General features: G+C 36.8%; 1 protein-coding gene across 1 annotated transcript in view; it reads right to left on the minus strand.

The window, feature by feature from the left end:
- MED13L (mediator complex subunit 13L) overlaps nucleotides 1-13674 on the minus strand; it is a 200209-nt gene that overhangs the window by 170194 nt on the left and 16341 nt on the right. Inside the window, 1 exon segment of the mRNA XM_074920815.1 lies at nucleotides 9725-9962. Coding sequence (XP_074776916.1) covers nucleotides 9725-9962 — 238 coding nt within the window.

Below are 13674 nucleotides of genomic sequence, written 5' to 3' on the forward strand. Positions count from 1 at the left end.
CTCCAATTTCTGCAGAAATTTGAGGCAGTAATTTTGCCTGGTTATTCGTTACTATCCAACCATCAAATTTATTACACAAATTTGTAACATTTGAGTTTGACCCCTTTGGCTGACTATTCCAAAGCAAAAACTCCCTAAGATTTTGTGACTGGCAAATACTGTACCAGTAGAAATCAGAAATAAGGACTATAAAGGCCTTCAAGGAAGAATGGCTATTTTCAGGCCACAGCTTTTTCATGCAGAGGCAGGTACTTCAAACTGTAGCAGTGGGACACTAAGGGGAACACCCGAGTTTACCTCTGCTAGATCACAGAAGTAGCAGCGGTCTCATTCATAGCCAAAATGACAGATGGTAAAAGGCAGAAGCAAAGAAGCGAGCTGAGGGCTGTGATGCTCTGAACCTGGACATCAGCTGTACCAGAAACAGAAGTGGTGCCTTGTCTCACACCAGCCTGTACCTGAACTAAGAGAATACAAAGACAATCGAAGTGCATCTGTATGCCTAAAGGAAACACAATAGTGAATTTTCTGATACCAGAGCACAGGTAGCTTTCTGATACCTTCAGAGCACAGGTAGCTTTGTTACAAATTCTGCTTACACTGCTCCCTTGAAACTAAAGTAATTTAAAGTTTGGTTTAAATCAACAAGAATGTAAAAGAATTTCAGTAGTGTGCCTTTCCTCTCGTGTATACTTTTCCTCCAACCTACTTAAACGTTAAGTAATGAAAAATCAATTTAATACTATTTCACTGGAAATTCAAGTTCTATTTGTCATTATATGAGTGACTGTAACACACAGTTTTGTGTTGTTTGTTTTTTTTAAAAAAACCAAGGAACTAATATTTAACTAACAGCAAAACTCCACCCTTTTCTTTTCCCATGGAAACCCACAACTCCCATGGGCAAATAGCAAAGGTAAGAGTTCAACTCATCCTTAAGCCATTCTATGTATGAATGAGCATACTCTATTCTAGAGCTCAGTCGTTCTCCTGTTGCTCCTCAATTCTATGCATGTTGTTTTGGAAATGACATACTACAACTTCAGCATGCCCTGTAGTTTCAAATAAACATTAGGAAACAGACTTCATGTTTCAAAACCTTCATTCTGAGTATACGACACTTCTCAAATTTCATGGCTGATCACTGACATGCTGAACCATGTATCATATCTTAAAATTGCCATACATTGTTTTTTTACAAGTGTTTCTAGGTATCCAGTGTACTTGTAATATAGATTACTGTCAAACCCATGGATAAGTGTGCACGTATAATTAAGTCCACATAAAATGAAACTACTCTCAGAATCAGGGTGTGAGAATTTTGTATCAAGGTTTACAACCTTTAATAGGAACATTAAAATAAGGAAACTTTTACCTAATGGAAAACATACTCTTTAAAGAGAAGCTATACGTTAACTTCAGAAGGGTCATGTTTCTATGTTTTCTATTTGCAATCCAGTAGCATGTGTTTGTCACTAGAAGTTCATTAATTATTCTAAAAACAGCATTACCAAAATTTCACATACAATTGCATTTTTTTTAATTATTATTTTTTGAAGGTGGCATTTCATCTGAAGTTTACCAGTAGAGCTTACCCTATGTTATCAGGATTACTCAGTACACGAAAATACAAACATCAGTAATGAGCTCTATTAATGCAGATTTCACTTCAAGCTAACTTAGATTTACTTCACACAGTTAAGTGAGTTCATTTCACTGGGAAAAAAGATTCCCTGAAGCAAAAAAACATCAAGTACTGTGGATGATATTGCCCAACACATTGCTGAAAAATAAATTCTACTGATTGGATTTTTTCATTTCCCCCCCTCAAGCAGCACTTTTAAAAATACAATCTTTTAATGATTGTTTAATTTTCATATAACTAGAATATAAATCCTTTACATACTGCTTTGCTGCAGCTGCAGTATAATGTCTCATTTTTCATGGAAAAAACCTAATTACGTGGTTCACTGAGTTGCCTGTGGTAACACATCGATTTTATTTACATTCAAAAGTTGGACTTCAGTTTGGTCTCAACACTCTAGTTAATTCCAAGCACATTTTCTACAATAGTTCTCTCCAATTCATTAGTAATACCTCACTCCGGCTTTTCTTTGAGAAAGATTCGGAGCTATTATAATCTTGTTTTGGATTTCCAGCACTTTTTGTGCACTACCACTACTAGCACCAATTCTATTCTGCCCCTAAATGCAGACGGATTGCTATGAAGTGTAGTCTTACTGAACTAGTTCTGCAAAAGAATCATTAAACGGTCACTACAGAATGCAGCTATTAATGTTTCACAATGGATGCCAATTCATTTTTCCACAAAAACACAACAGAAAAACAGTAACTATTGTGTGGCAAATAAAACTTAAAGATTAATTACTTAACATTTCAACTATTTCAATTAAACTAAGCTTATATTTTGAAAGCAGAAAGATTAAAAGGAAAAAGTATGGTATTCAGTAGAAAATTTCTTGGCTTTACCTTCCATCAGTGTCTTTCCTCATAACTATTTTCAGAAGGTAATTTGTTGCAATTAACAGTAAAACCTCCAAATTCCCAAATATTAAAAGATATTAAAATGTTCATTTATAGGAGATTTAATTAAAAAAAAAAAATAATTAGGCTATCTTATATACAAACCTTAGGTAGATGATTTTTTTTTTTTTGGCTACCTTTTAGATTTAGATATTGCAGACTGTAAAAAGGGAAAAAAAAGCAGTACGTTAGAATGGTAGATTGACTGGAATTGATAAAGAATTCATGAATGCCATACGTACTCATTTGATACTACTTTGAACACTGAGATTCACTGTTAATGTTGAGAGAAAAACCACTGAAGAATTAAGTAAAAGGTAAGCACAATCTGACTTCTAAAGGGGAGACTCAGATTTTATTCTTTTTTTGTAAACAACTCATACCCTTGTTGTCTATAGCCATAAATCAATTTTAAAGTAAAAAAGAGGGAAGAAGTTAGGGTGGTGGGAAGAATATTTATTTTAAAAAGAAAACAAAATAAAATGAAGACATCTTGCCCAGACACAATAAGGCTCTTGTCAACTTCATGTGCATGAAAGGAGTTGGCATTTTCCCATGAAGCAATTCCTTAATCCCAAATGATGGCATAATAACCTCATTTAATATGCCTCCTTAAAAGAAAAAGTTTATTTTGTCTAAGCTAAACTTCAACTGGCAATCACCGGACACCAATTAACAGTGTCAGATATAAGGGTCACAGAACAATTCTGCAAGCTGAGAAAGTATGAATTCACTTTTAAATCCTATCTTCTTTCCAGAAGAATGTAAAAGTTTAACTTTGTTTTCATGCCTTTGGAAATAATCTATGCTAGGCAATTAAGAAAATGCAAATGACTTATCTTATTGAAAGTAATCAACCCAGAAACAGACTTTACAGTAACTTAATATTCCAATAAAGTCTTCTGTCATATGAACCTACTTGCTAATTCCACTCTTAACTCAAGAACCGGCAATTAACCATTTTCAGATTTCACTTCAAATTATTAATAAGTGGTACTCAGCTGCTTGATATTCGTAGCTGCTTTTTAAATTGAAAGCTTTCAAAAATACTTCCACTTCAGCTCCTATGAGATTCCTTTTATTCCTTGTTCATAAACTGCTTTTCCATATATTAGCTGGTCTCGTTCTAAATAATACTGAGCATGACAATGGTTATGGGCTTTATGTAGTTATCTAGAGTACATACAACAAATTGTTGTAATACACGTTCCATGCTTGTACACCCTTCAACTAAGCCTATCAAAGCAAGAAGCGAGGAGATAACCTTTTGGTAATTTCAAGAGTATCAAAGCTAGCCATAATGCAATTTCAGCAGCAAAACAGTCCCTTCCTTCCCGCTTTCATAATCTTATAATAGAATGAAAGATTCACAAGCACTTTCATTAAAAGCAATACTATGAATTTATATACCCATTTCACAGGAAGGGGTGCTTATTCTTGATTTTACGCATTGCTTCACACACTTAAAATATGTTTCGACAGACAGGAACATCTTCTTGTTCAATAATTAACATATGTTGCTACACAGCGGCTAAGAACGTCTTTTGTTATCTCCCAAAAGTGTTCCCAATTCCTTACACCTACAGTACATCAAACCCAGTACCCTGAAAGAACATTAAACGAATTTAAATTCAAACAGAAAAATAGAATTTTCACTCCCTCTATCCTCTTTTACATTAGCAGATTAAAAAAAAAAAAAAAATTCCCCAAATTCAAGTTTTTTTCTTTAAATTCCTAATAAATATTGAAAAACACCATCTATTTAATATTTGTAGGTTAAACATTTACTTAATTTAGAGGACTCAATAAAATAATTTAGAGGACTGATAAAATAAATTTGAAACCTAGAAGTTAAGAAGTGAGTATCAGGAACCCTATCTATCTGTAATAAAAATACCTAAATTGATCTCTGGCAAATTATTCTTCTCAGGAAACATCCTTGTAAACATAGCTGGCATGCTCTGTTCTCCTGCAAGTAGAGAAACAATAGCACAAATTAAGTCTAGGCCACAACTATATGGACTAACATGGATGCCTTACAAAAAATCCTTCCTACAGCTAACATTTTTTCCTCTCAACATTTATCAGCACACAGGGATTACAACTGCATCAGCCCAATATGCCAAGAATTCACAGACAGAAGTGAACTGAAGCTCCATGTTTTTTCCAGTCACAGATCAAGTTTTAACTACATTTTTAAATTTACCAAGCTGTGATTATCATGAACAATAATCTTTCAGGAAAGATTCACCTAATTAAAGATAATCTATTCTTCTAAGAGTTTCCATCAAAATACCAAGGTAGTGCAAAGGCTATTAGTATCTTTTGGGGGGGGAAGCACCTCCAGCAATTAATGGATCAAGTGCAATACACCAGAAAATACAAAAAAACCCGAAAAGAGTTTTGCTCAAAAGAATTCAGCCCACAGAAAAATAGTAACATTATATATTCCACCTTCCTTTCACAAGCCCTTCTTCCTGCAACAAAAAGGCTACACAGAAGGAACTGTCAATGTGATCTACTTGAAGGGAAAATGTCTTTAAGTGAATTTTAAGTGAGAGTGAATCAAGAGTTAACTTTAACTTTACCAACACCTCAAGGATGACTGTCCCGAGAGTATAAAAATGCTAAAATTGTATTTATTTTCTCTCAAGGAACTTTGTACTGTTAAGCTTCTATTTTGAAACTGTATGATGAAGCACCTGTCACAATAGAGGGTTTTCACTTCTGCGCCTCACATTGCTTAGGCCAACAATAACGGCTGGAGGGTACAGATGGGCGTCTGGGGTTTCTCACCGATGCCCTAAGTTCCTCATATTTGTTCATCTTGTCTTCACAGAGGAACACATGTGATGGCAATCCCAAATGCCTACCAGAATTAGCAATTCGGAGTAAACAAGCTATTAAATTGATAGTTCTTTTAAAAAAAAGCAGCGCATCCTTCTATCAAACACCCAATATCTCACTCATTTTTCAAGATACTGTCTAATATTCTGACAGCCTTCCAGAGTGCCCCTCCAGGACCATGTTTAGTGTCACCAAAATGATATGCTCACTAGCAGTGCACATCATAATCTCTGCATTACTCCTAGTAATTCCAGTATTCTGTACCACAGATGCAACAAAGCTGACTATATCCATAAAGTCATTATGCAGATTACAAGTTTATAGTCAAAACTGTCAGAGAAACGTTGTTTAAAATGTCAGAAAGTATTCTCTGAAAAAGCAAAGGTGGCAACTAAGGAATAGGTATCACCTGTTTATAATCTTTGTGGAATGCACAGGGTACAAGGCAGCAGGGTGGGAGAAAAGAAAAAACCCAGGAGTCAAGTGTAAATTATCTGTGGTGCTCCAGATGGTATTTGGTCACCAAATGCAAATGAGATCACTGCAACTTGCAAATCTACAACTTTCCTGTCAAAAACACTGTTAACAGTAAGATACTACCTCCTCTCCATTCCCTTTCTTCTGTAGAACTTACAAAAGAAATTTTTATGGGAAAAGGTACAGCAGCTGTAACAAACCTCTTCAGGCAGTAATATCATTAAATAGCATTTATCCTTGGGAAAACAAAACTTCCACAAACTAAAAGACTCCCAACTTTTTCAAACTTGTAAAATCATTCAATTTTTTTTCTCCTACTCAGTGACCCCATACACATTAGCTTTTTTCACTTAGGACAGAATAAGGATCTTCTGTCTTCTTTCAAATTTAAAATCCAGTCATAACAAAAACCAGAACACAAGAGCTGAGGCTGGCAGGAAAAAGAAATGTAGGGCTATGTGCAGGAGTCACACCTATGAAATTCACAGCTGTCTAGCTAATTTGACTACTTAACTGATCTATAGCTGTTCTGTAAATTATTGTTTTTACTTAATCTCCCATTACAGCATTTAATTATCTACCGAGTTTTGGAAAGCTACTACATAAACAACTGTTCCTAGCACCTCTTGGTTGTAACTAGTAAGTTGTTTTCCCTATGACTATATGAAATTCTTTAATAGAAGGTAGATTGTTGTTTCCAAAATCATCTACCTTCAATGTTATAAAGATAAGGCCATCCACACAGCTCATATGCAAAGCTTTAAAAAGTTTCTGAAAGAAAAAAGTCTCAGTTTGGACTCCTCGTATAGTTAGCAAAGGTACTAAATGTCACAGAGTATTATTTGAGTGACTCTTATTCAGGAAAATCAGTAATTCTAATACAGCCTTGATTGAATAAAAGATAAAGGCTTAAATTTAAGTTGCCACTAAATTTTTATTACCCTAACAAAAATGTCACTTTTAAAGCACAAGTCCTAGACAGGAAAAGAGAAATCCAGAGCATTGTGAGCAACTTCATACTTTGTAAAAAATTCATGATCTTATTAACAGCCATTATTTCCTAAAGATCATACATCTCAAAAGACAGGATTTGTAAAGCTGAAAAGGTTTCAGATAGGTTCTAGTTTTCCACTTGGGTCTGCAGAGTCAGATTTCTAGGTACATCTGTATGAGTACGAACACAAAGACAAAGCTCTGATCACTGAACTCTAAATTACTGATCACAGTGACAATCCAACACACATCAACAAGAATTTAAGCCAGTGCAGCCTATTTCACGACTAGGTTATACCAAAACAAACAGCATGCTACGGTGGCTCAGCTGAGTAAATCGCTATGCTTCAGTAACTAACTTATTATCTGTTTGCATGCCCTCATGCAAAGTCCTTTATATTTTCAAGAGCATGTAAGCTCAGGAAACTAATTTCAACTATTAAATACTTCAGTATTGTGCCCTGTTTATCAATAAAAAGCAAAATAACCTTGTTTCTTCTGCCTTGCTGCTGCATGAAACATTGAACAGTGATCTCTGTTAGATTTCAAAGAATCAATGTACATAAATGTCTCAGAATCTGATGTTCAAAATTTTGTCAATACTGATGTTTGAACTCTAAAATAAACTACTGAAGAGAGCAAGACAGCTCTATCAACAGTAAAATTTATAATACTTTTACAAATACCTCACTAAACCATTATCTGATAAGTCACTGCAAGCATTTTAATGGGCTGTTAAGACAGAACAAGTGAACCCCTCACTATATGATTTACACACATTACAAAAAATTCCAAAACCTGCAGTGGAAGGGAGAAGAAAAGGAGATTACTTCCCAAATTCTTGTAGGGTCCTAACAGTTAGCAGGAGCATATTTCTTCCTCCTTCAATTACCATGTACTTCATTCCCCTAAATGCATAATCCTCCTTTCTCCGTTTCCATACTCAATTTTACATCTCTTCACATCCCTCTGTGCGATCTTTTTCTTTCAGACATTTTTACTTTAATGTGAGAGCACTGCAAATAATGATCACTCAGTGACAGTGCTATTGTACCAGGGTAGACACATCTTTTCAGTACAGCTGGCTGCAGCGTTGTGAAACACTACGCTCAGACTGTTTATCATCAGTGCGATACTGCTGCTGTTGACAAAAAAGAAAGTGTTCTTGCAGACAATTTTCAGAATTAATTTCACTTAAAAATTCTTGTGCTGAAGGCTCCTGCCCAGATGCTTCATAAAATTTTGGACCAGGTGAAAATATGTACCAAAGCGGTGCTATCATCTATTTGCTATACTCTGTCCCATACTGCACTTGAGCAGGTTCAGCTATTCACACATTTAAATGCTTCACCACACCATTAACACTGGAAGTAGCATTATGTTGTTGTAACCAAGATGTTGGATATAAACAAGCTACATCAATTTACAACAGAAACAGAAGCTATCACCTGCAACTCCCATCAAATAAATACACTTAAGTCCCATATACTGCATTTGAAATCTTAAATAAACTATATTTCACAAAGAGAAAAGCATATATTATTAAAGCTTTGCTGGGTAAGTAGAAATATTACCTATGCCTTCATTCAAAACAGGTGCCTCATAAAAAATTAATGTCAGTGGAATGGCTTGGTGCAGCACTTCTGAGCCATCTCCTTAATTATACATGATCACATAGCTACCTGCACAAAATACGCCTAAAGATACACAGTGTTTCCTATCTGTGATTTCACAGGCTGTATTACCAAATAAACAATCTGCTATTCATGGAAGTATGAAGTTTGTAATGGTGCTAAGGCAGGTGGTTAGAACAGGATAATGAATAAGTAAATGAACACAGCATAACCCAGACCAAAACTGTGGGGTAGAGGTGGGGACATAAAGGATATCTAGAGCCCACGTGATAAATAGAGTATTCCGTATACTTCAACTGGCATACAAATTTTATCGTCAAGTAACCAGAAGGTGTAAAGACTACCAGGACGAAAATTTATTGCAAAAATCAAGGAACTGATCCTCATTATTGGTTTGGGAGGAGGTTTTTTTTATTACTATTATTATTCCAGGATTAGTGAACTTTCATTGTTTTGATCCAAGACATGAAAGGTAAAGCAAGAGACAAGTATTCACACAGTCCAATAGAATACCTTCTAAAAGTTAAAGTTTTCAGCAAACGGGTCTACTCATAGCAACAATACACCACTGAAAGGGAATTAATACATAATGCGTAGTCATAGCCAAAAAGGATCACAACAGATAAAGTTAGCTTTGTTCTGTAATTTTAAGGCTACACATTCTGGAAACATTCAGAACAATCACGCTGCATAAAAATTACCATCACAGCAACTTATCATTGTCACCTTTTTCTACCTTCCCCTTCCTTCCTTTCATTACATTCACTTGTTGCAACCTGCCTCCATTTATGCTCATATCCTGTAGCATGACAGTGTGGCAAGTTATGACCTTGCAGATTTACCTGCTGTGCCATAGAGTTTACCTGACTATGTAGTATAGGTTGTTTATTCCATCTACTATTACCTTATGCCAGAATTTTTCTTCTTTATTATTATCCTTTTAACTAAAATTTACTGAATTTTGCAGCATATTTGAGATTTCACAAAAATCTAAGTAATTATGTTGGATGTAGGTCTCCTAAATTCTTTCAAGTTTTATTTTGCAGTCTATCTGCAGATCGCTTGAAGCAGAAAGTCAGATTTACAAGCTTTTATTTTTCTTTACATCTTAATACATAAATTGTGACAAAAAACACGTATGGTAGCAAGTTAAAGCCTTTAACAACATAGTTTCTTTTTCACTGGAAAAAATATAAATAAATCAAGAAGCAAAAGAAAGAATAACTTACTGTGCAGTTCGCGATGTATGACATCTACAAGATTTGGTTCATCTCCCCACCAGAATATCCATAGTTCTTTACAATCCGGTTTGACGTCACGGCGCCACACACAAAGCAAATTGGCCTGCAAGCAGCGGATGAAGCTGAGCAGAATTGGATCATCCTGTGCTGGGGCTGAAATGATAGGGCCGCAGTCCCCATGACCTTCAAAATTGTACCTACGCCATTTGATGCCTGTGAGTTCAGCCTATGGGAGGAAAAATAAAAACAAACCATTAAATCACTCTATTTCAAAATCTAGTTAAATTCATAGTACTGGTTTGTTTCATTTTCATTGTTTAATTCCTAGAATTTAGCTCTAAGCAGCTGAAGTTTAAAATCTCCTCCTATTCCCATATTCTACTCTTTTCCCCCTCAAAGAAAAAGGCAAACAATTTCAGAAGCAGTACTGAATAAACCGGGTTTACACCTGCATTTAGGTTTTTCGCCACAACCTGACTCATTTCCAGCAGATTCAGTCATTTCTAACCTTACTGTTATCTTATTGTAATCTTACAAATTCGAAGGAAAAAAACTGAAGCAAACAAACAGGGAGAGGGAATAAGGCCCATTCCCTACATGCTGCTTGGTGGCCAAGTGAGTTCAGTATCAGCCCAAGAACTGACTGCTGGAAAATCAGAGAGTACTACAGGACATAAGAAAACAAGTCACCTACGGAAAATGGTGAAACGTTACAGGCTTACCACACGAGTTTCATTTTTATTTTGCTCAAATGAACAAAAGCAGAATAAGGACAGTTGCTGTTTAGTGTCTTTCAACCAGACAGAATTCTCTTATTACCCATCAAGGAGAAGTAAGAAAAACAGGAAAATGGCTACCCAGGCTTTTGGGGAAAATTTTCCATCTACACAGGGTAAAAATCTGAAGGAGTGTAGGTGTCCCACTGCATAGCAGTGTGAATAAACAATTACCAGGGAAGAAGGCAACAAAGTAATCAAGCCATGAAAGAGCTGGCAGCTAGAGCAATGGTTTTTTTGGTGGTTGGTTGGTGTTTTTTTTTTCTTTTTTCACTTTTAATGTCACAGCAGATACTCACAGCTGTCCCATTCAGTTCCTCCCATCTCTGAAGTGTCCTGATTGCTACCTCTTTATCCATTTCTATTGCCCTGCACATCATACTCTTCCTCTCCACTCCCAGTTTGTCCCTACGACTGTTGCTGCATCCTCCTTTCTCTCTACCCTCCGCCGGCTCTGGGAGCCCGCCCAGGACAAGGGGGAATACTTGTGTGACTTTTAGACTAGCTAACATGAGTGTCATTATCAAATAAAAGAGTGGTATGCATATACTCTGTGTTCAGAGTGGGCTTGTATTCTAGCTCCTAACCCATGTTACCCCATTCTCACTGCCGTTATTACCTTTGCTTCATTTACAGGATTCACACCTTCACTTTGCTGCTCAGAAAGAGCTGGTGTGCTCAGCTCTAAAGTGATCCTACAGGAAAAGCCAGCTGGTCTACAGCAACAAGCTGCAAAAACTCAAATACACCATCTACACCTTTGACAAGAAAAGTCATTGCCAGGGAGAAGGGGGAAAACACAGCAGTGGGAACACGAGCTGTAGGAATGCCTGTCTGTGCTGCCCCTCCCCCAAGTAATAAATTAAGCTGTATCTAAACAGTAAACATTCCTTTCCTTTCTCTGGACAGTACATATGGAAAATACAAGAAAAAGGGTGAATTTTTACTCCTAAAGAAAACAAAAGACCAGCACATATTCCTCACGTTTTCATCATCTGCACAAGGACGTTTAAGCTACCAGCCCACACTGCTCCTCCAAGACCTACATGTCACATAGAGAAGGATATCCCTGTTCAAGTCCACAAACTTAGTTCATTTAGAAGTTTAAACTCTAAAATGTAGTCTCCTTCACCACAATAACTGGAAGTAGGCTGTTACTTGTTCACGAGCTAGCTGGTTAACTGCTGAGGAGCTAAAGGTGACATTCATCATACTGACAACACAAGCTAAAAATACTCGTATTTCTTTGATCTTATAAATATATCCTCTGAAAGAGTTTCACATCATTCTGCCTGTATATTGCCTAGCACAGCAGGCTTCTGGCCCATGACTAAAGTTCCTGTGACTATGCCTCAGGGACTATTTCCCCAAACACTGAACTACCCAGATTCAGTTACTGTTGCCTACTTAATTTTCCTCTGAAGAAGTGTCACCAGGCACACAGGAATACAGCAGCTGACCTCCACTGGGAAGGGAAAAAAAAAAATCTGACAACACTTTGAACAGCAGTGAAATTGGTTTTATTTTTTGCATGTCCCTAAACCACCAACCATCTTCAGCTCCACGTTGTGGAAGCGATGCCACTTGTACCATGCCAGCAGGATACAAATGGTGGTGTAGCCACAGACAACACTGGATTATCCCTGCTGAAGACTTTCTACAGGCAGCACTACTGCTTTTGCACTCAGACAGAAACACTGATCATCTACTCAAAGCGTTGGGGAACTATGGAAGAGCAAAGAGGAAAAGATAGTCAAGACTGGCCCAGATACACAGCATATATGCCATGTTCCTGGCACAAAAGGAGGCACGGGAGTGCAAGAGGGAGACGCAAAAGGGAAGGACAAAAATTTTTTTTCACAGTAGGGTGCTGTGTAGCACTGGAATACCTCACACATTACATAATACTCTAAGAGAAAGTACTTACACATGCTTCTCCAAAACATCTACATCTGTTCTACACGGATCTCTATCTATAGCTTGGAAAGGGAACGTGCAGTGTTTCTGAAACAGTGTAATGAATATGACTACAAATCACAAAACACCAAAGATTAGTGCCAGCATAGGCAACCTAGGAGAAAAACGTTAAATGTTTGTATCTCATATCCACTAGGAACATATGGTAAATCACAAAAACCACGAAATGGGAGGATGACAAAAACAAAAACCAAAAAACCCAACCAAACAAAAAAGGTTACTCAACAGCACCACTCACTTGATCAACACAGCGGTAACTGTTTGAAACAGCAGACAAGCTCTTGCAGCCTTCTGGTAGCTCAGAAGTACCAACCCATCACATTTCTTCCATATTACAGATGAAATATAGTCAAGAAAAGCATACAGAAACCAGCAGAGCTGCCTCCAATTTAATTCTACACTAACAAACTTCTGGAGTGTCTAATTCTACATAGTGTGAGGAATGACTAACCACTAGAGCTAACCAGATCACTAGTGACCACCCACACAGAAAGTGACTCCCTCCCCCAAAAAAAGAAGAGAAGTACTGGGGGTTTTGGGTTCAGTAGCAGCATAAAATGACATCTCTCACATGGTTTCCTGGTCTAAGCTGCAGAGATATGGTTCAGTGCATCTGTTTGGCTATGTCTGTTTCTGTTTAATTTTTTAATAGGTAAGCATCAATACTAATCCCTCAGAACTTCTAGATTTTATCCTTATGTTAATTAAAACAAAATTCAAAAGAAGATCTGAATCCAGAAGTAGTATACGGGAGAAGACTGCACCAGGAACACTTACATACATTCTATGCCTCTACAGATCTTTTGTGTAAAGTATTTAACATACTATAGGGAGAATATCTGCATCCATGTTACATTTTCTTAATTTATTTAAACAAACAAGGATCTCTAGCTTTAGAAGCCCTCAACCTGTAGCAGGGTTTTTACCAACAAGACAGACGATGGGCCGTGGTTCTGGTGATCGTATTGAAGAACTGAACATGGTTTCATTTATGCTTAATCAGCAGTGAACAGACTGCTACCAAAATGGCAGCCTCTTACTCATCCCCAGCCATGCATTTCCATCTCCCAATCTGACATTAGATCTAGTGATCGTGCAATCATTGGATGAATGGAATCAGTTCACCAATTTAAAGATGAGAAACAAAAAGAAAGAACAACGTTTATCAGATCAGCACAGACAGCC

The sequence above is a fragment of the Athene noctua genome, chromosome 17, assembly GCF_965140245.1.
Source record: "Athene noctua chromosome 17, bAthNoc1.hap1.1, whole genome shotgun sequence".
In the NCBI taxonomy this organism is placed as follows: Eukaryota; Metazoa; Chordata; class Aves; order Strigiformes; family Strigidae; genus Athene; species Athene noctua.